Below are 26264 nucleotides of genomic sequence, written 5' to 3' on the forward strand. Positions count from 1 at the left end.
TAATAATGTCTAATTTCACTTCTAATGTAATGGCTTTCCTTTTCTTCGACACACTGCCATCAGAAGAGTCTGCCTTACGTTTGAGAGCCATACTGAAGGGTAAAAAGTCACAAAAAAACACAAACACAAAATTGAGAGAGCGGATATAAACAAAGGTACCCAAAGGGTGTATGCTGGGACCCAAGCGACGCCACTTCTCCCAAACAAACGCCGCATAACAGTGTATTCTTCTGTGCGCTCACAAACAAGTTCGCCAGCAACATTTGAATTTTACGTCATGCTGCTTCAAGTCGAAATTTATTTTTTAAATTATTTATGGGATTACTGCTGTAAAGTTGAAATGACACATGTCGAGGACCCCCTGTACCTATTTCTCAGAGGTCCTCAACACTGCTGCCAACAACCCAGGTAATCAGTTCATGGTCACTCTCACCAACTGGAGGGTGATTTGACACCTGATTTATAATTACATCCTCTGATGAGATGATCAAATCCAAAAACCACTCAAATGCAGTCCATCACTTTCTCCTCACACATTCCCACTAACACATCATTCATAATCCTAGATCTCCACCTCATCTCACCACTGTCATACCTTAGAAACATGCTTATTACCTTTCCTATCACACTATTATCTTTTATCTGTCTCAACAACCTCCTGATATCCAATCTGACTTGTTTTTTGTTCGCAGTCAAGTCATTTGTTCTCATTACAACTACCAACTCTTTTGCTCGCTTACTTCTCATATCCAATGCCTCAATCACTCTACTCATTCTACTTCCAGTAAAACTTTGTGCATCCTCTCGTCCAGCACACCTTTAATAATTGAATCACATATAATGTCACTTGCGGGTCTTTTGTTACCTCTTTTATATTATTCGTATATCCACCCTTTGCTTTCTACCGACCAAACTCTGTTGCCTGCATTCACCCTGTCTGTCCTCACAATCAATGTTGTACAATCCTGATATCATTTTTGTTATCCATCTCTGCATCCTCTCCAAGGTTACTTCATCCCTTTCAAATCCCAGTGACCAGATCTGAGCACAGAAATCTCTATGTGGTCTGATCTAAGCTTTATATAATGTAACAAGCACACTTTTATTTCTTGTAGTCAATGTTGTCCTCAACATTGCCACAATTCTCTGAGATATCTTCATAACCTTTACGATATGTCCTCAGAACTCAAATCTCTATCCACAATCATCCCAAGATCCCTTGCTTCCTCCACTTTTTCTTCTTCTGTGGCATCCCAAATTTTGAAACCTTACATTTAGGCCCATTAAATTGATATCCTAATTTATTTGCACTCCTTCCCAGCTTATTCAAATCCTCCTGAAGAGTCAAAACATCAGGGCTATCCATGCTTCACATCATCTGCAAACAGCTGAACATCTCCTTCTAGTCCTAAGACAATATCATTGACAAAGATTGAACAGTAATGGTCCCAGGACTGAACTCTGTAGAACTCCACTTGTAACTTTCCTATTCTCTGATACTGCTCTGCCATGCACAACTCTCTGATATCTATTCAGAGAGCCAATTATCAATCTGATCCACTAACCTGATATCCAAACCCATAAGATGCAACTTAAAAATCAACTCATGTTCAGTCACTTCACAACTGTGTAGTGACCCTTCTCATAATGTATGGTAATATATATAAATAATATATATATTATATTAACCTTTCTCAGTGTTCTTAGTCAGTATAATTATTTTTTTTAAATGTCTACAAGCTGAGTGAATAGAAGTTATAATATATATATATATATATATATATATATATATATATACCTAAAAGGAAGTATGCTGTGTATTATGAAATACAAGAGTGATTTGGTGTGAAATCATCTGTTTCCATATGTCTATCATGATGTTATTTCATATGCTCACACACTTAAAGGATAAAAGCAAAAATAATTTCTTTAAGAATATTCTATTTGATAATATTTAATTTTCTATCTATGCATGAGCATGTGAAGTAATCATAATAGGTTACTTGTACATGGAAGCATTTAACGCAAACTGCTAAGTATTATTAATAAATATAATTTACTTATAAGAACTATTTCAGAAATGTATTCAGTGCACATGTGCAGATAGTAGACTGGACATAATATTCCAACCAAGAAAGGAAATGTTCTGTGCATTATGGGATATCAGAGCAATTTGGCACAATGTTATCTGCCTACCCATCCCTCACTACCACAAATTCCCAATCCAAAATGCCCCACAGAGCTACCATCTTATAAAACAAGGCATGCTAAAAATTGAAACAACTACGACACCAGTCCTATGGATCCAGATGGTCCAGATTTCCCAATTCCAGAAGGAATATTGATTAGGAGAAAAAAAAAAATTAAATTTAAACATCAGATGCTGCTACATTTTATCCATCATTTGGAATAATGACAATATCAATTTTCAAAATTACAGAACAATAATGCCCACACTATTCTACAGTTCTGCACCCAACCTAGTATTCTCTCCCCTATACAGAGATCACATGACATAATCCCTTCTTCCCTATATTTCTGAGACTGATGACACTAGAAAGTAAATGACTATAGTCCTCTGACCAACCCATCTGCTTCCCAAATTATGGCTGAATCTTAGCATATATACATACATACACTCTTCAAACTTCCAATATCTTTCTTGCTAATGCATATAAAACCCAATATAAGATGCTTGCTTGTCTTTTTTCTATCTTTATTTAATGGTTTAATTTTAGCTTAGGCTTGGCACTCTGAGGCATTAGACACTGCTAACTTTTAAAGAATAAAATAACTGCTCAATGGATCGGATAATGTTTGTGTACTGGTAGATATGTCTAATCTTTTAAATGTATGCTTTTAATCATTTATATATATGTGCTCTTAGGTTTTCTGTAGTTTGGACAAGTAATAAAATAAACTGGTAGCTGTACATATTGTGACAGATTTATTGAAACCAAATCTGCAGAGAGGGTAAAATGAATGTGTTCATTTTATGATATTAGAAAACAATAATTAAGGAGACTACTACATTTTATTGGTATATTGAATTATTAAAAAATCATTTGATCCGAATGAGAATGGCGAATATAAGGGTGAAAAAGAACACATGTAAATAGAAATACTTTCATTATTGGCAAATGAATTAATAATTCACAGGTGTGTGTGTCCTATAAGTTGTTGAAGTAGAGCAAATTATGTGTGTTCTATAAACACTAGACATACATATCTGTCCTGATGATAGGTATAATTAAAAACCCATGAGGAGAGGAAAAGAGATTTGTTTAGGAAATATAACTAACCAACACTAAACAGTGGCTATATACATTGGTAGCTCAGTAAATAATTATAGAGAGGAGATTATCCAATGAATTAATAATGTTGATCAGGTGACTCATCTAGGCAATAGGAATAGGTGTGGGTTGATGGAGCAGTAAATCATATCATACAATTTGCTATGCATGTTATGTGAATTTATTTCTATGTTTTATTTATATTTTGCTTTGATTTCTAAGAATTTTCTGTTATGCACGCACTAATGATTAGTATACACTTTTTACATAATATATACATAATTTCTGATCACTGGAATTATCCACCTATTCATTAATCCTATCTTTATTACATAAGTGTCCTCCCCCACTTTTTTTTTTTGTGTGTGTCAACAGCTCTTATCAATAATAGATATCTTGCATGGCTAGTATTTTGTTGGAGATCAACAGACACAATCCCCTTCTTACAGTACACAGATGAATTCATTTTTAATCAGGAAATGATGAATTTTTCCTCACTACATTTATACTTTCTGAAGGATGGAATAAAAATGTCCCCATATATTGAAAAACATCCCATCTTCGATAAACACTACATTGCAAATGCAAGAAAAAAAGGGAGTTTTATTATATCACTAAACACACAGTAAAGAGACATTTACTGTCTATGTACTATATTTAGAAAAAATTAGTATAATAGAAAAAACCGTAATGTACTGGAATGAAAATGACCCTACATAAGAAAACTAGTTCCCTTCCCATCATACTACATACCTGCAAACATAATGAAGTTTTATTATTGTAATATAAAACACAGTATTTAACTAAATACATTTGTCCTACAATCCACTTTCAAATGTTAACTTGCAGAAAAGATGTGGTAAGGCAGGTTTATAATGCAGTCATTGGATGCAGAAAGTAAATGATTTATGTAAGGCAAATAAAGATGTATATGAATACATATACGTTATTTATATATATAAATAACGTGAATTCAGTTTGAATTGTATTTGAGCTTTTCTATATGGCATATAACTCAAGACAGTACACAAATGCTAATTTACAAATAAAATTCTACCAAAAAAAAATTTGCAACAAGCATGCTACATACATGCATACAGTAGCTACTTCCTGTTAGCTGTAGAATATACCTAATAGTAAAACACTGCCTGACATAAATGTGTTAATAAAGAGTTATATCCAACAAACATTACATTGCAAGATTAGACAAAGAATGGTAAAACTTATATAGATTTTCTTGGTTCTCCAAACTAAAGTGCTGTTTTTTGCAATGGCTTATGCTGCATATAACTCAAAAGTGACAAATTTAATAGATCAAACAGAGAAGTTTAGCACTGATATATTCGAGTAAATAAAATCTCGCTACATTGTCTTGAGTATTTTCATCTTGTTCCTATGCACTAAAATCTCATAAATTGAATTCTGATCTGATGTAATTTATAATCTAAAGGTGAATCCCATTAACAAGACAACTGAAAAAATACACTCAGATCAACTGTCATTTAGAAAATGACACATTCCTTTTTCGTTTATAATATTTGGAAGAGAAGAGGTAATATACTTTAAACTTTTCAAAAGTTAATGAGAAATTTATATGCTACTTGTGACTGATGACAACAGTTTGTGTGAAGTGTGTGGAAGATAAAAGAGTGCAGTTTGTTTGAATGAATTTGAAGGATAAACTGAACTGTATAAGAGTGATGGACTTCATCTGAATGGTTTTGGTGTGAGTCATTTGGGCGGGCTGCTGCTGGAATGGAGAGTAATGAATGCAGAAAATGAATCTGAGAAATACTCTTCATTAATATTCTGCATTCAATAAACCCTGCAGTGCCCTAATGTTAGATGCCTCGAGATCTTCTCTAACCAGTGACTTGAACACTGATTTCCTCAACATCCTGAAATGGGGTGAAGACAACTTAGTAAATTTCAATGCTAAAAAAACTCAAGCCTCATTAATTACCCAGAAGAAAAATCTTACCTTATCCCCTATCATTTTTGATAATGATCCAGTTTCCTTATAAGATCAACTTTCTCTTCGTGGGTTGACTGTCACATCCAGTTTATCCTTGAACAAACATATTACTTACATAGCCTCCATAAAGCTTGGTGTTCTTTTCCATTCTAAACATTACCTCTCTTCCTCTCAAAACGTTATAAGTCTCAGAACCATCCATCTTTGGAGTACTGTTTGCTTGGGATGGGGCACCCAAGAACTCGCTAAGAATTCTTGATAATATTCAGAAGAGGGCAATCCATTTAAGAGACAACCCTTCCCTCGCAGACTCCCTTCAGTCACTTTATTGCTACTCTGAAATGGCTACTACCACTCCTTCACTTTCTTCAAACCATTGAAGAAATAGAGAAGCCACTGGCCAACACCCATACACTCTCCAGCTTCAAACACACCAAACTAACTTCTCACCAGCTTCCTTCATTCCATACACCTATATTCTTTGGAATAATCTCCCCCATACTGTTTTTCCCATGAATACAACTTCCCACTCTTTAAGAAACTTATCAACAGGTTATATTTTCTCCACACAAGTGGTTAGCCTAGTGGCTATGCACTTCGCAACCATATGCCTGGGGAAGGAGTGCCCTAATGTTAGATGCCTCGAGATCTTCTCTAACCAGTGACTTGAACACTGATTTCCTCAACATCCTGAAATGGGGTGAAGACAACTTAGTAAATTTCAATGCTAAAAAAACTCAAGCCTCATTAATTACCCAGAAGAAAAATCTTACCTTATCCCCTATCATTTTTGATAATGATCCAGTTTCCTTATAAGATCAACTTTCTCTTCGTGGGTTGACTGTCACATCCAGTTTATCCTTGAACAAACATATTACTTACATAGCCTCCATAAAGCTTGGTGTTCTTTTCCATTCTAAACATTACCTCTCTTCCTCTCAAAACGTTATAAGTCTCAGAACCATCCATCTTTGGAGTACTGTTTGCTTGGGATGGGGCACCCAAGAACTCGCTAAGAATTCTTGATAATATTCAGAAGAGGGCAATCCATTTAAGAGACAACCCTTCCCTCGCAGACTCCCTTCAGTCACTTTATTGCTACTCTGAAATGGCTACTACCACTCCTTCACTTTCTTCAAACCATTGAAGAAATAGAGAAGCCACTGGCCAACACCCATACACTCTCCAGCTTCAAACACACCAAACTAACTTCTCACCAGCTTCCTTCATTCCATACACCTATATTCTTTGGAATAATCTCCCCCATACTGTTTTTCCCATGAATACAACTTCCCACTCTTTAAGAAACTTATCAACAGGTTATATTTTCTCCACACAAGTGGTTAGCCTAGTGGCTATGCACTTCGCAACCATATGCCTGGGGAAGGAGTGTCCTAGGTTCAATTCCTGCCGACGACATGAGGAGCTTAAGGATCTTCCTCAGCCATAGCCAAGTTAACTGGTCTTGCGCGATGACAGCAGGGTTTTTTCCACCAGTTTATCTGGGGTTTTTCATCCTACAAGCAGGTCCCGTGAACACACGGATATAGTCATGAATATCACCCTCAGGGGATGCAGCAGAGGAGTGGCGAACCGGCTGCATTAATATGCCAGTAAACCCTCATTAGGAAGGGACCCATCCTAGATGGATGAGAAGGATATAATATTTTCTCCTTAATCACTTTCCCACACATCGCATTGTAATGTTATTAGTCTTGTGACCTATCGTGTGTGGGGTCAGCATTAAAAAATCTATGTAGTTAGCTTCTTGTCAGTAAAGTAAAGCATGGTCACTGTCACCAACTTGTGGTAAAATAGACATATTCTTAATTGAGACCTCTTCTGATGACGATCAAATCTAACATTCTTTGAACTTGTTGCTTTAGAAAGTGTTGTCTTGAAACAACTCAATAAATACTCCTTCACTCTTATCATAAGATTTCTCTTCTACCTAATCAATGTTTGGATAATTTAACTGACCCAATATTCATCACTTGTTTAGTACCCATCAGAGTACTTTGGTGATACATTTCATCGTTCCCAGCAACTGAACCCACAGGTGAACTCCACACCATGTATTTAATCCTATTAGTCTCCACTTCACACCAGATATCCTGAAACTCACTATTAAATGTGACATTATTACCATTACTGGTTTGATGTGTTTCTACCCTAACTGGACTCAACTAATTATCATTAGTAGTAACCCCCCCCCCCCAAATCCTATCTCTTCTGTCATTCCTAAAAATGCTATACCTTTTACGCCCAATTCCAGTTTTATCTGATAGCCAGATTTCATTAATGCCAGCAATTTTAGGCCACAACATATTCAACATAGAAGAGAAGAGAAAAGTCTTTGCACTGCCCTGTGTGCAATGCGATTACCATACATTCTTTCCACTTCTGCAGAATCTTCCATGTTCTGAGACTCAAATTATAAGCCTGGTCAAAGGAATCGCCCATTGGGATGAACTCTTATCATCATGTAGATATCCCATCATTTTCCTATTGTTGAATTCTTATTCAGTTTGTGCAACAGCTCTAATACCTCTGGTTCGTTGTTAGTATTATTAGTAAAACTGAGTATTTTCACCAATCTGTATCAATTCCACCTATATTGGTGTTCCTCAGGGTCTTTTTTCTGCTAACCTGACAGAGAACATTTGTTTTGCCAATCTCTCCTCTCCCATTCAGATTAAGTAACCAAACCACCTGATATTAGTTGTGCTAACACATTCCTGATGCTAACAATGTCAAATTCTTTCCTAATATCCTCGTTTTTAATATAATATTGCCATTGATGCCATCTGTTCAAGCCACTAATCTTTCTCAGGGCTCTCATATCAGCAGTCTCTAGTCTTTGATCAAGTGTTTTACTTCTAACTTAGCTCTCACAGCCATAAGTTAAAATTAGTTTGAACACTGTCTTGTATACAGCTAATTTAGTGTTTTGACTAATTTCTCTCTTATTCAATATAAATTTATTCAGTTGACTTCCCACCATACAGCTTTGTTGATTCTGTTGTCTATTTCTATATTAAATTTACCATCTTCATTACAAATCGTGTCTAAGTAGCTAAAATGTTTTACTAGTTCTATAGGTTCTCCATTCACAATGCAGTTGATATTTTCAATGCTTCTGCCTATTTTCATTGTCTTTGTCTTGTTATTGCTGATCTTCATACTATATCTATTAGAATAGTTATTCAATTTAGTCAGGCAATCCTGCAGACTTGTAACAGATTTATTTAGAAGTATAACATCATCCACATAAAGCAAAAAGCTGAGATTAACATCTCCAATTTTGATATCAGGTTTAATACTATTTTCCTTCATAATCCATATAGATAATGAATAACAGAGGGGATACTGTACATCCTCATCTGATACTAGATTTGACATCAAACCATCTTCCTGTACTTCCTTCAATTCTAACTGCTGACATACAACTCAAATAAAGACTAAGTATTGCTTGATATAATGCCCCATTGACACTATACAACTGTAGCATTTTGAATAGCTTCTCTCTTGGCACCTTGTCATATGCCTTCTCCAGATCTACAAAACCCAAATACAGATCTTTGTTATATTCCCATGATTTCTCAACTATTTGTCATAAAGTGAAAATCTGATCCTGACAGCACAGCCTCTATTTGGCTTGAATCCAGCTTGTTCTTCACTAAGCTTTTCTTCCATAATCCTTCTCAACCGTTTCTCAAGTATACTTGCGTAAATCTTACCAGGAACACTCAGTAGAGAAATGCCTCTGTAATTTTCACATTGTGTTATTTCCCTTTTTATATATAGGTACTATGAGAGCTCTACTCCAATCATCTGGAATTCTTCCCTCTGTCCAGGCCTTCTGAACTATGCAATGCAGTCACTGTAAAACTTTTATACCTCCATACTTGGGCATTTCTGGCCAGCTGCTTTTTCATATTTCAGATTTCTGATGACTTTTTCTACTTCAAGTATGGATATGTATTCCTGACTACATTCCTGTTGGGAATTTTCTACTACTGTGCTGACACTGCTTGTTTCATTTAAGCAGTCTTCCAAAAATAATTTATCTTCAGTTTTCATGTCACTTTTATCATCTCTGATTCCTATTACAGTACCCTTTCTTGCGTTTCAATAGCCTCCAAAATATTTTGCCACCTTCCTGATATTTATTTTCTATGTTCTTACCAAAGTCTTCCCATGACTTTCATTTAGCTAGTTTTACACAGTGTTTAGCTTTCTTACAATTGTCTCTAAGAGCACAAGCTGACTTATTTGCCAAGAACTTTATTTTTTATTTTTATTTATTTTTAATTAATTTTTTTTTGTACCACAGGTGGTCATGCTAGGTGGGTTAAGAAGTTTTAGATGTGATGTAGTAGCTTACTATGGTATGTTGCTAAATGCTGTTTGTAGCAGATGTATACGCTATTATTATTATTATTATATAACACCTCCAGGGAGTCCAAACACTCATCAAGGTAGGGTACCTACTCTACAACTCTCCATTTCCACCAAAAGCAACTACCTTCATCATCTACACCAACGGCATCTACGCCGACCACCACCACTAGTATTTTCACATTCATGCCCACGGCAGGATTCGAACTCGCAACCTTTTGGCTGGAAAGCGGATATGCTAACCACTTGGCCAACTGGGCAGGCATAAATTCCTGAAGATAACTTTAATGTGAATATTAAAAGGTAGAATTTTATTATTATAGTTTTTATCTCAAGCAGTTGTTGACTCAAACTGTATATAATGAGAAAGATCCATTGGAAAACATATGTAAGAACCAACAGCACCATCATAGATCTGGACTTCCTCAAAATGGAAATGACAATGGCTATGAATCCCAAGTCACAATGCTGAATTACAGCATAAAATTATTTATAAATGTAAGAATTCATTTAAAGAAAGTGCTGAAATCCTACTAAATCAGCCAGCCTAAATCATAATGGACACTGTTCTATTCTGAAAGTTTGGAAAATTTTTTATCCTTAACTTTTTGATTTTATTTATTTATTTTTAATGATTCCCAACGTGTGTTGTACTCAAATTTCTATTACTGTTCTTCAGCACATGCTGTTGATGTTTTATGAGATATAAAATGAAACACTGTCAGTGTTTTGATTACTAAAATTATTTTGGTTGTATATGCATGTGAATTAACTGTGGAAATTCTACAGGTTTCTTTACAGAACATTATTTTGTTTACCTTAAATATTCCTTATTTTGAAATAGCCTTTAGTCTCTTCCTTAATAGTTCTTATTATATGAATTGTGCAGTCAACGTACCATCAAGAATATATATATATATATATATATATATATATATTTCTGATTTATTCTATCCAACCACAAATAGCTGACTATGGCTAATATGTATTTGCATGACTATTAGATGAACTACATCTGGATTAAGGAAAGGGATTAATAGTATGGAAGGGATAAACATCTTCTATAGATGTAGACCAATGCTCCCTTTAATTTTTGCCAGAAAATCAGAGCGAACATTGGGTACATGAACAACATTTTGTGCAGAAGTTTCAAGTCTCAGACTCTGTGTTTATAGTAACCTGTGCTCACAATAGCAAAAGTCACAAAACCACAAACTCTTATTAATTTGATGCACCTAACATTGGTGACAGTTTTTTTAAAAAATCTTGTATGTTATGTGCTAAATATTTCTGTATGGTAACTTTTCAGGGTTTAATGCACTAAAACTGCTGCTAAAATCTTCTGCTAATTGTAATATTTCATGTTAATGTTGCCCTTTTTTCATCTAGCTATAACCTGTTAAATTGCAAGCACTAAAATAATTGGCTTAAATGCTAATTGAGTTGGAGTAATATTGAAGTGGAGATATTGGAGAAATTACTAAATACATGATTTATCATATAATTCGTTTTTACAGTATGTTTAAAAATTAATGGCTGTAAATTAGAAATTCTGAAAGCAAAAATTTTGTGTATGTGCAATTACTAGGTGTGTGCATGCAAACACATGCATAACTTAGAGGGAACATTGCTAGAGACTGCTACTTCTGTTGAATAAATACCTCTAACTTTTTTACACAAAGTTGAAATGTAATAAAATATCTAAGCTTGTCATCAGCTATGAGACAATGCTAAATGACAGTACAGTGATAGTAGATAAAGTTTACTCTGAGTATCATGTTCTAATTCCACAGAAAATCCAGATCCTTAATGCTGCACATTAAGGATCTGAATTTTCTGTCACAAGTTATTCAAGTATACCATTTGATAATGCCAAGTTGAAATGACTGATCACATGAGAAATCTTTGGAATTTCCACATTGATTGCAAAAACCCCCTAAGACCTCAGCTTCTAATAAGACCCCAAGATTTCAGTTCTAGACTTCAAAGTTCAAGAAGGACATGAAGACTACCTCATGACAGCCAAATTTATAATTATTTTTTCTATAAGTAATGGTCTTGTATTTTCAACATAGTTAAAGAATTAACGGAAACTAGGGAAGAAAAAAACAAACAATTCTGATGAACAGCAGTTCTTCATAGGTGCATTGCAGCTTTTATTTTGAAGCTGTATTTCTAATACATTTAACTGTCACTATAGCAAACAAACACTGCTATAACCAACTCACTTATTATAACAAAAAGTTCCAACCAGAACCCTCACAGGTGCAATGATATTCATATTCTTAAAGAAATTTACTTGAGCAATTATCCTCTGTAACAAACTATTCCTGTAGTCCCCATGAATTTGCTATAGTGAGAGTCAACTGTATAATATGCTAGCCATATGAAGGAATCCTATTAAAACATAGCATTGCTTTTTAAATAAATTAACTACAATGAGTACAAATGAAAATTGCAGTGATCTTAAAGTGACAGCATTCTTATTAGGCATGCAGCTAGGTTTCACAAAATACTGCTTGATAGGATGAATTAAAGACTGCCACTGAGATTAAAAATGGTCAATTCTACTGTTGTTTTTCTTTAAAGATTTTTTATTTTTATTTTTAAATTCTGACGGTCTTAGGTTAGAAGGTGGTAGCTTCACTTGGAAGAGAATAATGGCAGGTTGAAAGCCGACTTTGTTGGCTGTCTCAGAAGGAATTGAATGTAGACTTCTATTTATAAGATGAAAAAACCCAGTACAGATAACCTTCTTGGAGAAACTTAAAGAAAAACAACAATCTTCTTATTACCACAGCTGACAAGGGCAATGCAGTAATCATACACTAGAACAGAATATTTTATAAACATTTCCTTAATGCTTAATGATTTCTCTACTTATTGTCTCCCTTTTGATCCTACTACCAGTCAAATTAATAAGGTTAATAAATTGATTGATAGCATCTCCAGTTGAGATGAAGAATTAAAGAAAAAATTGAAAATATCTTACATTCATCCACTCAGATTATATGGTCTTCCTAAGATCCATAAGTCTGGTGTTCCATTAAGATCTGTAGTAGATTGCATTGGCTACCCTATATATAAGGTTTCTAAAATACTTGCCATAATTTTCTTTCATTGGAAAGTCTGTTTCATATATTAAGAATTCTTTTGATTTTAAAACTAAAATTTGTGATTGTTGTTTATGTCTTTCAGATACTACGTCTTAATAGAACATCTCTTTTCACAACATTCCTTTGACAGATACAATTAATTTACTTTACAAGATTGTCCTCCAGATATTATCACACTTTTGACTTTGTTATCTACTTCATTTATTTTAGTGCCCAAGACAAATTATATCAGCCAGTTGAAGTACAATCATGAATAGACTTCTTTCTGCTACATTGTGAACCATGGAGTGCTTAGAACACCATCTCCTTATTGCCATTTCTCCTAAACCTACAGTATGGAACAGATATGTTGATGATATATTTATGATATGGAATGGTTCTCCATTAATTTGAAACTATTTGTTTCTAAACTAAATATTATTCACACTAGAATTCAGTTTGCCTTAGAGGAGTGGAAAAAACCAATCAATTAGCCTTTTTAGATATATTGATTCACCAGCCAGATGATGGTTTACAATTTTTTCAGTTTTTCGAAAAGAAACACATTCTGATCATTGTATCCCTGCTACTTCTCATCATCATCCCAGTTCAAAAAGTTGGAACCATTAAGACCTTATTAGATCATGTTTATATGTTCAAATGAAGACCTTCTACAACAAGAATTGGATTATATCAAATCTGTTTTTTTTTTCCCCAAATGGCTTTAATAAGTCCTCTTTCAAAAAAGGTTTTAACAGCTTTAGGCTACAAGTTTCTATATCTCCTGAAAATATCTCTTGGATTCTACTTCCATATATTAAAGGAATTTGTGAACGTACTGCTAAAGCTTTAACATCTCTCAGCATTGTGGTGATCTTTCATCTAGTCAGGAAGATTTCCACCTTTCTTTCCTAACCTAAAGACAAGATCCCTCTGCTCAGCTTTCCAAGTGTCTATCAATCCTTTAATCCTGTTGTCTGTCTTACTTCAGAAACTTCAGACGGTCTGGCAGATCTGCAGCAATCCATCATGAGGAACATAAATATTATATCCAGTATCATGAACCAAGCAGTCAGTCCCAGATAAACATGCTATCTCAACCAAACACAGTGTATCTTGAGACAAAAGAAGATTCCTTCTGCTGAAAGCCATTTGCTCTTACATCAAGTAATATACATACACATTTAATTACAACTTGGAAGGAATGTAAAGGAATAGAGATTCTCTTCCCTCCAAACAGTCACTACAACCCAAAATATTTTGATTAATAAAGATAACATGTAAAGAGTAAATTTTTCACTATATCAGTAAGTCTGTATAGGCACACATGCATGTACTCACACACACACACACACACACACACTCACACAGAGAGAGAGAGAGAGAGAATTACCTTGAGAATTCAAGTTGACATCCAAGCCACCCAGCAAGTCTAATAAATTTGCATTTTCTTCTTCAGAAGAAATATTCTTCATGAGATCTACAGATTTTGTATGACTGTCAACTGATCCACTTAGGAGGTCAAGTAGGATATTCTATGCAATAAAGTTTTTATTTTTAAATTAAGACATATTCCTGTGTACTAAGTTTTTAAGAAAGTTTCAAATAACAAAATTAATAAATAATCAAAATATATATACCCAGATTCACAATCTCAGCAAAATGTATTTAAAATTTTCATTGATTTCAGGTTATTTTCAATCATTTAGTATGATTATTCCTTAATTTTAATAAAAAAAGTAGGATCCCACTCCTTACAAGTCATATACGAGGGTGGTCTGAAAAGTTCTCGGCCTAACAATGAAAAAACGAATTTATAATTTTAAAATTATTTTTATTTTTCAACATAATCTCCCTTAAGACTAATACATTTATCCCAGTGATGCTCCAGTGCCATTATCCCAACCCTGGAGAGGTTCTCAGTAAGATCTGCAAAATACCCCTCTATAGCTGCAATCACCTTTTGATTCGAAAAAAAACACTGACCAGCGAGGAAGAGTTTTAGTTTTGGGAAGAGATAAAAGTCAGAGGGAGCCAAATATGGGGAATAGGGTGGATGTTCCAACAATTCATAGTGCAAATCCCTTAATTTTCCCATTGCCAAAACACCTTTGTGAGCAGGTGCATTGTCCTGATGAAAGATGATTTTTTTCCTTCTGCAAACCTGGTCTTTTCGCATGAATTTTTTTCATCTAGTCTGGTGAAAAGATCAGAATAAAATTCTCATTTATTGTTTTACCCTTTTCAGGATAATTAATAAACAAAATGCCTTTAGCATCCCAAAACACCGATGCCATGACCTTTCCTGCTGACGGAACCAACTCTGTCTTCCTTGGTGCTGATCAACCGGCTTCTGTCCACTGTTTTGACTGCTGTTTGGATTCTGGAGTGTAATGGTGAATCCAAGTCCCATCCATAGTAATAAATTGATGCACAAAATCAGTTTTATTCTTGTTAAAATGATCCAAGCACTGTTCAGAGATTTTCATGCGAGTGTGTTTTTGATCTGCTGTGAGCAAGTGCTACACCCATCTTGCGCAAAGCAATTCTTCTTATAAAATATATCCTACATGTTCTTTTGAAATGCCTATAGTCTCAGCAATTTCACACACTTTGTCTAGCTGGTCATCCAATACCATATCGTGCACTTGATCAACAATTTCTGGTGTTGTTACACTTTTTTGGATGTCCTTCACATGGATCATCTTCAAGGCTGGTACGGCCACGTTTAAACTCAGCAGCCCATTTCTTAATTGTCTATAATAAAGGAGAAGAGTCCCCATAAACTTTTATGAACTTCGAATGAATTTCTTCTGGTGTTAAACCTTCTTTTACAAAGAATTCTATAACTGCACGATACTCAACTTTATCCATTTGAAGGGATACAGACAACACTTTTGTTTCAGACAGCTGTATAAAACAAAGTTGTATAAAAGAATGACTTGGAATTTCACATGGATGCTTATGACAGATGTACCAACTTAGAAAAAAAAATCTTGCCGATAGTGTTTGCTATCTATGGTCGAGGCCAAGAACTTTTCAGACCACTCTCGTATATGGGTAAAATGCAATGGGTTTGTTTTTTCATCAATATTATTCATTTCAGTCTTCCACAATGAGACACCAAAATCCATCAAGAGTGGCTATGCAATTAACCTTCAAATACTTAAAAAAAAAGTGTCCTAAACCATGTTTATACATTTTGAGGTGGTACACTGGATCATGCCTGTAGTAAAAATAACTCCATATACAAACAGCTGAGCTATATTATATTATACTGAACAAGAAATATCAAACTTTGTCAAAGTAAATGGCATAATAAATAATATATTTAAGCCATCCCTGGTACAAAAACACACTAGAATCAGACTATATAATGTCTTGTCAAAACCAACTCTACTATATGGAAGCAAAACATGGACCATGAAAAGGAAAGATGAAAAACGAATTCAAACAGCAGAAATGAAGTTCCTCAGAAAAACAGCTGGATATACCAAGTGGGACCACAAAACAAATGAAGAAATCTTACAATCCCTGAAAATAAAACCAATTAATCACTACATAAGATAGTATAAACAAAAATGGCTAGAACATTTAAATCGAATGGACAACAGCAGACTACCAAAAATATTATACAGATACAAAATAAGTGGAAAAAGAAGAATCGGAAGACCAAGAAAGAGATGGCATGAGACCGGAACAGGCCACATGGCCTAAATTCCATGTTAGGAAGAAGAAGACTGAACAAGAAATTATATATATATATATATATATATATATATACATACACACATACATAGTTTATTCACGATATGATACAATGTGAATAGGGAAAAGAGATTTATATTAAAAATTAAATATTGCAAATTATGGTCTTCCAAGTCTCTCTATCTTGAGCTAACTTGTAGATGTCAGATGGAGTTTTGCAGTTCAGCATACTGATGGTTTCACTTATGTACTGCCACAATTGTTTGCATGGTCTTCCTCTCCTGCGTTTGCCATCTTCATGAGGGATTGCCATCAATCCCTCATCCTGTACAAACGTACAGGATGAGGGATTCCAAGAAGGGGGAGACTTCAGATGCCTGAGTTGTTGCCCAAGCCATCTGAGTTGTAGTTTTTTTACTATACTGACAAGTGGTTCTTGTTTAGCCAGATTTAGTACAGCAGAGTTAGTGATGCAGTAAATTCGGGTGTATCCAAGGATCAGTCTGAGACATGAAGTTAAAGATGCCAAGAATTTATATTCTTGGTTGAATCCTTTATCCAAGTGTAAGCAAACATAGTTTTCAAATGAAGTATAGTTTTCACGACTAGGCTACTTGTATATTGAGGCTAATGACTTCACATCAATTGCTTTAGTATACCATAATGCAAACACATCCCTTGAGAATGTGTATAATGCTATGCATTGTGGGAAGAGTTACTACCCCAGGCTAGTTTTGAACTTTATTGAGGTATATAAATGTAAGTTTCTGTAGTTTAGTAGTTTTTCGGTATTCAGATCACATTATAATATAAATAAAGAGTTTAATAAAAAAAAACAATTAAAACCTGACGAGTTTCATACGTCATAAGACTTACATCATCAGGGGTAGTGGTACTAAGTTTTACACAACAAAAGCCTATTAACAATTAATTACACATATTAGATGTTTTTGATAACTTCGGAGGTGTTAAATATAATTGATAAACCAGAAAACAAATAACAAATTTACCATTTGTATTCTGGTTTATCAATTCCCATCCAAGACGTGAGGAACCTTTATCTGGTCTCTTTCGACTAAAGGTGAGTTAGCCAGTCTCATATGGAGGTAGGATTTTTTTCACCCAGAAACTCTGGTTTTTCGTCCTCTAGAATAGGCAAACTGGCCTCGTGAATACACATCTACAGACATGGGACACTTTGGGAGGCATAGAGCTAACCACCTTATCCTTGAGTTACTGGAAGGTTGTGGGCGCTAAGTGCCTGTTAGTGCCACTGGAAGAAGAACTTCCATTGTTGTTATTGTACTGAAGATGGTTATGATACTTAAGCAAACATTTTACAGCTAAAAAATTTATTTCACGTAAGTTTAAGTTTCTGTCTTAAATTTCAAAGCCTATGAAATTCTAATCAACCTTTTGTTCTAAGAGTTCATTATTTATTATTTATTTATTTAGCATATGGCTCACACATGAAAAGTTATATTACATTAATCCTTAATATATATGGACATAGTAATAGACATATGTACAATAATAAGACATAATATAGTCATAAAAGAGACACTCAAGAATCAAGAACAGGCTACAACTGAATGTCTAGGTTGATTATCCAGTCGACTGCACTTGGTGTAGCATGGATGAAGTCTGACAGGTTTCCACTGTATACACGTAGGGCACATCCTGCTGTAATATGATTAATTGTCTGGTGGGATGATCCACAGTCGCACCTGGGTGAGGTAATCATGCCCCATTTGTAAAGGGTGGTCTGCACATCTGCCATGGTTGATGCGGATTCGGTTAAGGGCAGACCAAGTTTTCCGAGGTAGGTCAAAACCAAAAGGTATCTGCGTTGGGTCCACTAATTCATGGAAGATCCCTGTTGAAGTGTTACACCAGGACTCCTTCCACTTCTCCTTCATGCTGAAACTTGTCTCTGCAAGATTTTTGCTGTTAAGATTGGAGGATGCCTTGACTTTAGCCTGTTTATTTCTAGGGGTGGGATGTCTTCATGGATTGGAAGATTTTGGATTTCCATGATTTTGCTGTATTCATGTAGAAGAAAGTTGGATCTGCGGATGTGTGGAGACGGGATGTTGCTTAGCACTGGGAGCCAGTAGGTTGGGGTTGATTTTACAGTTCCAGAAATAAGGAGCATAGTGGTGTTAAATAGGGCATCAACCAAATACACATGGGCGCTGTTCAGCCATATGGGTAAGCAGTATTCAGCTGTAGAGTAAACGAGGCCAAGAGCAGTGCAGCAAAGCGTTGTTGCTGAGGCACCCCAAGTTGTTCCACATAGTTTTTGCAGTATATTGTTTCTTGTTTTTAGTTTGGATGCTGTGTTAATGAGATGTAGTTTAAAAGATAGTGTTCTATCTAGAGTGACGCCCAGATATTTCGGGAATCTGTTGTAGAGTAGCGGTTTGTGGTTGAAGTAGACCATGAGTTCTCTGTTAGCCTGGTTATTGTTCAGGTGGAAGCATGAAACTTCTGTTTTGCTAGGATTTGGGTATAATCTCCATTTGCTGAAGTATTCTTCTAGGACTGCAAGGTCGTTTGTTAGTGTATCTTCCATTGTAGTAAAACTGGTGTGTCTGGTGTCTAGAGCAATGTCATCAGCATAGCAAAACTTCTTGGAGACTGTATTAGGCAAATCTGCGATGTATAAGTTAAAAAGGAGGGGAGCCAGAACTGACCCTTGTGGTAGTCCATTATCCAGTGTTCTTTGTTTACTTTTGTTCTCGTCCATACACACTTGGAGCAGGCGGTTGCTTAGCATGTTATCGATTAGTTTTGCTATTGTTTTGTATGGGACTGCACGAAGCAACTTGCAGACTGTGCCATGCCTCCAGACTGTATCATAAGCTGTGGTAAGATCTACAAAAGCTACAGCTGTTTTCCGGCATTGTTGGTAGCCTGCCTCTATATGTGTGGTGAGTGACAGAACCTGATCACAGCAGCTTCATTTATGTCTGAATCCAGCCTGTTCCACTGGGACTTGTTTTATTATCTTAGGGGCAATTTTATTAAGAATGAGCCTTTCTAGGAGCTTATAGCAGGTGCTAAACAGGGCAACTGGTCAGTAGTTTTCTGGTTTGTTGTTGGTTTTTCCTGGTTTTAAGATGGGAAAAATTTTAGTCCTCTTAAACTCTTTTGGAAGTCTACCAGTCTGGAGGATGTCAGAGAAAAAAGCAAGCCAACCACTGTCGAGCTTTTTGGTCTGTCTTCAACAGGAAATTAGTATGAATTCCACTGAAACCTGGAGACTTGCCTGGTTTCATATCCATTAGAGCAGTGTTAATATCTTCAAGAGTGAAGGGCCGTGAATATAGAGGGTCTGATGGTCTGTTATTTTTCAAATAAAAAGAGAACTTACATATTTGAAAAATAACTTCACCCCGGACAGTCAGGGTGCCACTACCTAGTTTTCTTAGAAGGCTCTATGCTTTTCTACTGGAGTGCCAAAAATCGAGTCTTTCTACTGTTTCAGTCCATTTCTTCTGTCAGTTGGTGTCAAGGCTGTGAATGAGTTCATCTGCAATGTCAGGATCGCCACACTCTAGATATTCTTGATACAGTTTATTACTATCATCATCATCCCATCCAGGGATATACTCCTTCTAGAAGCTGCTTGGTATGGTCTTCTTACCTACAGCTAAGACAGCTCCCATGAATCTCTTGTAATTACTGCTTGTTGGAGGGATCCAACGGACATATTTGTCAAGAAGACAAATATGTCCGCCAACTGGGATACAGACAGCAAATGTATCCCAGTTGGCTTTCTGGAAGTTCTAGCAGGGACGTTGGATGGATCTGACAAGGGGTACCTGCAGACCTACCTCTAATATAATTGGTCTATGTTGGCTTCGGGGAAAGTTGGAGAGAACTCTTCTCGATGTAGGTAATGGTCATTCACTGTTGTCTTGAGTGACGAAGCGGAGGTCGGGGTTGTACTCCCTATTCCAAGCTGCTGACCTGAAGGAAGATCTATCTTTTGCATCGAAAATTAGGTGCATGCTGTGAATTTCTGCCCATTGAGTCAAAGTTTTGTCTCTCCGCATTCATTCATTATAAATTATAATATATATTATATATTATAAATTATAAATTAAATTATAAAAAGAGTTCATTATAAATTATAATTAGGACTGTAGTACTCCTGGACCTTAACCTTCATATAACAAACACTTACGCTAAATTACTGATTATGCCACTAGTATTGATGTATGGGTTATAATATGAATTTGTTCTCTGAGCATGTCAGAGTTTTTTTTTTCTTCACCTACAGGATCAGGCCAGTAGAATTGTCATTCTGGCATACTGCATGAATTGTAATGTAGCTTATCTCTGTGTGTGTGCACACACCACAGGTGATGATCTTAATATGAAGGCCAAAACATCAGGCAATAAGGTTAAGTAATTATTCTTAACACAGTACTAGTCTCCATAATTTATCAAAATGAATGCTGATCACCATGCAACATTAAAAGAAAGCTTACATTCTTTACAAACATTCATCAACTTAGGGACAAATGCAAAAAAACATTGCATATCTTTTGCACAATATTTTCTACAGAATGTTGTGCTCATTTATGTTCCATGCTCTGCCTTTATTATGCACTCAGAGCATGGTCAAAGCATGATTACAGGTCCCAGGTTACAGTTCTGGAAAGGGAAAGCACTCTCCAATGGTTGGAGAATGCTTTTCCGTTTCCTACCATCATCAGCATATGTGAATAGCTACTAGTTCTTTTCACACGTCACCTGTTCAAAGTCTTTATATTGAAGCAAATGAACTTGATCTATCATTTAGGCAAAAAGAGTTGCCTCTTAACAATGACCAAAAAATAGTATTTTCCAGAGCATCCTACATGGACTATTATCTTTGCTCTGTACTGCCAAACTCAATATCACACGTCAGATTGCCACACATCCCTTTGGTATGTGTGAAGAGATTATGCAGGCATTGGCATGAATGTTACCAACATTATCTGCAACATACATAACACAGCATTCCTCCATGGCAGGTTTTCCCCTCCATCCTCTGACTTCTCACTTTCTGAACTAGAAAAATCTCATATTCCATCTGTATACCAGCAGCTGTTTAATGCAGAGCGAGAGAGCAGCCTATTCTAACTTTTCTGCCCATTCAGTGTGCTCATCTATACTGTTGGTTCAAGATCTGAGACCCCACAGCAGCACAACCCTGTTGGTTGTGCTGCTGTGTTTCCTGACATTACTATATCCTGCTTAAGTGCAGTAACTATACTGCAGACTGCATGCCATCAGCTTGTTCTTATAAAAGAAGGATGCTACCAAAAGTGTGTAATTCATACAAACTCAAGAGTTCCTTACAGGCAATCTCGTCTCCTGCCTTTAATCTACATCCAGTGCTTTGTGAGGTTTTATAACTGTTGTACAAAATGAAGATCATTAATACTGATGTTCAGTTGTGCTAGATTCCCAGCCACATTAAAATTAAAAGAAATGAGGTTGCAGATGCAGCTGCTAGATCAGTACATACATTTCCCATGTACTGTTTGACAGTCCCATATACAGACTTCAGACAGCTTATAAGATCAAAGGTAATTATCCATTGAAAGTGTTTGTGGCAGGAAGCAGTGACAAACAAATTGCATGAAATTAGCACCTCCATAGTACACTGGTAGAACAATAGAACATTGTGCCTTTTGATTGAAAAGATTCGAGTTCGATTTTCATCATGACAAAAGGGATCTTTATACGTGCTTTTTCAATTGTAGGCAAGTTAGCCGATCTCATATGGATGTAGCAGGATTTTTTCCTCCTGGAAACATGGGTTTTTCATCCCAAATACAGGCAAATCGGCCACAAAAATACAATTTACAAACAAAAATACTGTTGTTGGTGGACAACAGATGGGGTTGATGGTAGTAGTGTCAATGTATGTAGCGGAGTAGGATAGATTGCCTTCCTGCATTAGTCCATGGAGGTGTCATGTTCTAATAATAAATAAATAAATGAAGCACAGGCAGTGTAGGTAATGTAGAAACAGAAAAGAGGAAGTTGTTCTTGCTAGGCTCCACAGAGGTCACAGTCGTATTACACATTCAATGAGGGCTGATGACCAACTGATGTGTGTAAATGATCTCACCATTTGTCATATTCTGGTGGAATGCCAATGCTTCATACAAGAGACGAATGAAATTTTTACTAATCTAGCTGAATCATATACATTTAGGCAGATATCAGATTCAGACAAATTGCATGATCTGTAATTTTTTTACATATAATTAATTTATTTAAACACATTTCATTATGAATTCTATTTCTGTATAGATACTGAATTGTTTATTTTATAATTATAATTTTAAATTTGTGTTTTGTACAGTGCATATTATTATATTTTTCCGTGTATAAGACACCCTCCATGTATAAATGAACCCTACTTTTTCGAACCCAAAATTAAGAAATCAATATTTTAAACATCACTGTCTAATCATACACTCAGGAGGTCCAAACTATCTCTCTGAAGCTTTATTTCTATGTTCTTTTGCATAATTGATGACTTTTAATTTGAATTTTGAAGAATATGACAATCGTTTTTTATTTTCAGACATTTTTATAGGCTAGTGCTCAAAATATTGTTAATGCATTAACTTACCCTGCCAATGAGTTGCAGATATATGAATGCTTTCAGAGTTCTGATTGGTTTATTCAGAATCAGCCGCTAATGACGTCAATTGAGAGAGTTAACAAAGGCTAGTGATTGGCGGAAGCCTGTTCGTGGAGACAAGGTACCAATCGCGGGTCTCTCAACCAGTTATGTGTAAAAGATGATCCCCAATTTTTGGTCTAAAAATTTTAGAAATAGTATCGTCTTATACACAGAAAAATACAGTATTTACTAATTTATTATTATTATTACGGGTAATTCCGGGGAGTCCTTAGACTCATCGAGGGAGGCCCCAAATCATGTTCATCACAACTATTCGACATTCACACAGTATCTATCATACCTTGCCTTAAACTCATTCACTGTCACAGCACCCACTACAGACCCTCGCAGCTTATTCCACTCATTCAGCACTCTAAAAGTAAAGAACCCAGCTCTAACACCCTTACTTATCACTTTATTATTATTACCTTCTATGCTACTTGTAACCACTGTTTTGGTGATGAATGATCTTTGCTGTCCTTGCACCAATAAATCATAAATCAATCAAACCCTTCAAAAATATGCAAGTTCTGATAGTATCAGAGAGAGAAAGTGGAGAGGCATATTTCAGTGATGTATGCAAGGAGCTGTTAATCAACTTAACTTTTTATTATTATTAAATTATGGACACTTCCACAAAGAATGAAGACACCTTTCATTCTGCCTTATCTACTTTTCAAAAAAGAAAGTTACTAAACTCAACTTTTAGTTGCTTCGATCACTACTCATTTTACTTTTCTCATTTAAATGCTCACTGACTATTTTCATCTCAAAGGTAATTGTACATCTAATTAAGTAATTATATTCATTGTGATATTGTCAGAACACCCATTAAAATTTCCCGTGGGATACCCCACCAGCCTTTATTCACAAAATATTTCTCTCTCTCTCTCCTTAAACTCATTCATACATCAAACAGTCACGAGCACTAATGATAACCTGTGCAAACCGAATCCACTCATTTGCTGATCACCAACTAAAAATCTATTCATCATGCTCTTGCTAACATACTCTTACACAATATAATCCACACACTTTCAACATATTCTCACAGAGATCTTCTTCATCTCCAAAAAACCCAAATGACAGAATCTGTGTACAGAAGGACAAATGTAACTGAATCAAAGCATTATAAAGAGGGATAACAATCCCTCCTTTTTCCATTCCTCAGATGACTTCAATGTCCAAGTGATTTTTAAAACCATTTTGCCCACTCTTCTAATATGCTCTTAAAACTTCAACTCCCTGTTCACAATTACCCTGAAATCCCTAGTTTCGTCAATTTTCTGCAGTCGAGTTCTATTTAAGTAACATACATTTATAATAAATAAATAAAGAGCCAATAGGCTTCATTTCGGCGATGTAAATATTATTTAAATCAAGGGGATATTAAATCCCACATTGTTTCAAAACCAAATAAGAAACTCAAAGATCGGAATCAAAGAGTTTCATGCCGAATATAGTAAAAAGTATCGGCGATACTGGCATAAGCTAAAGTACGTAGTACAAACTAGGGCAACTCGTAACAAAGGTGGGGAAAGTTCTGATCACTATTCTTAATATTTCCCATAATGTAAAACCCATCTCCTAGGAGATGTATGATGTTATACATTATGGTGGGAGGTCACTACCAAGATCTGTTTCGATCTTTATTGAGATCTCATCAGTGAGTAGCTAGACCAAATTAATACTAAGAGTATAGTGAAAAGAACTTACATACTTTGCTATACGAGTTGTCAAAAAGGTGTACCGATTAAATTACATAAATAAATAAAGAGCCAATAGACTTCATTTCGGTGATGTAAACATTATTTAAATTAAGGGGATATTAAATCCCACATTGTTTCAAAACCGAATAAGTAACTCAAAGATCAGAATCAAAGAGTTTTAACTCTTTGATTCCGATCTTTCCGATCTCGAAAACATTTCGATCTTTGAGTTTCTTATTCGGTTTTGAAACAATGTGGGATTTAATATTCCCTTAATTTAAATACATTTATAATTTTTTTCATTCTAAAGTAACCTTACAATCTGCTGCACTGAACTGGCAATCATTAGCCTTTGATCACATGTGAATTTATGTAGGTGATGTATAGATCCCTGGATTGCTACATTATCATTATTAACTACCACCCTCCCCAGTTTTGCATCATCAGCAAACAACTGGACATTCCCTGCTCCTTTCATAAAACAAATTTCACTAGAAGCTGGTTAATGCTTCTAACCAACAGTGTGAAAAAGGCCTCATCAAATTCAACTAAGACTGATGAGATGTGATATCAATTAAGCAATAAACCCAGATAGAGATATCTGGGTTTATTGCTATATATATATATATTTTCAAAATTCATTTTTACTCGGTTGTTTGTAAACACGCTACTGTTTTTTATACTTGTTCTGTTAGTACAATTTTAAGTCTTTGTAATTTTTTATATACTTCTTTGATTATGATACCTGAGGATGTTCATGTAACGAAACTAGTAAACTAGTAGTATCTTGTTAAATATATCTTGACATCTTTTCTCTCGGTAATAGTCATTAAACCTTTTTTTATATATATATATATATACATATATTGGTATTAATGACAAATGAAGAAAAATTATACTAGTTGTAAACATATAAATTTACTAACAGCAGCAAACTTACTGAATCTGGCTTTTGTTTTCTAGCTTCATTTTCTGTGTCTGTATTATCTGTGCCATTAATCAATTCATCTTCTGTAACTTGTCCATTATGCATGGAAGATCCACTTGGATTTTTAAGCTCCATCTGTGGCATTCTTTCTAGAAGACTTGGCCTTTAAAATAAGTTTGTTTGTTTTTTATTAAAAACTGTATTAAACTAATAAAATAAATCAATTTCATAAAAAAAGGCTTAAGCTTTGGAGGAATAATGTTATATTAAGAAAGAAAAGAATTTCACTATTAAATTTAGGAAATCAGATATTAAAAAAAATAGTTTTGTTGGATTCTGATTAGATAGAGATTGAAGTAATTATTATTTGTTTCAGAATCCAACATGATCTTCCATCACATAGGCAAAACTTGTAAATATTATTTAATGTAAATCACTTATTTTACAATTAAATATTC

General features: G+C 35.2%; 1 protein-coding gene across 1 annotated transcript in view; it reads right to left on the bottom strand.

Moving 5' to 3' along the window:
* LOC150096566 (AP-1 complex subunit gamma-1-like) overlaps nucleotides 1-26264 on the bottom strand; it is a 449674-nt gene that overhangs the window by 78631 nt on the left and 344779 nt on the right. The window contains exons 17-18 of the mRNA XM_090408538.1: nucleotides 25819-25969; nucleotides 14158-14299 (exon numbers count right to left, since the gene is read on the bottom strand). Of these exons, the coding sequence (XP_090264664.1) occupies nucleotides 14158-14299; nucleotides 25819-25969 (293 nt within the window). The remainder of the gene's footprint in view (nucleotides 1-14157; nucleotides 14300-25818; nucleotides 25970-26264) is intronic.

The sequence above is a fragment of the Typopeltis vanoorti genome, chromosome 18 (assembly GCF_054136105.1).
Source record: "Typopeltis vanoorti isolate ZY-2024b chromosome 18, IOZ_Tvanoo_1.0, whole genome shotgun sequence".
Lineage (NCBI taxonomy): Eukaryota > Metazoa > Arthropoda > Arachnida > Uropygi > Thelyphonidae > Typopeltis > Typopeltis vanoorti.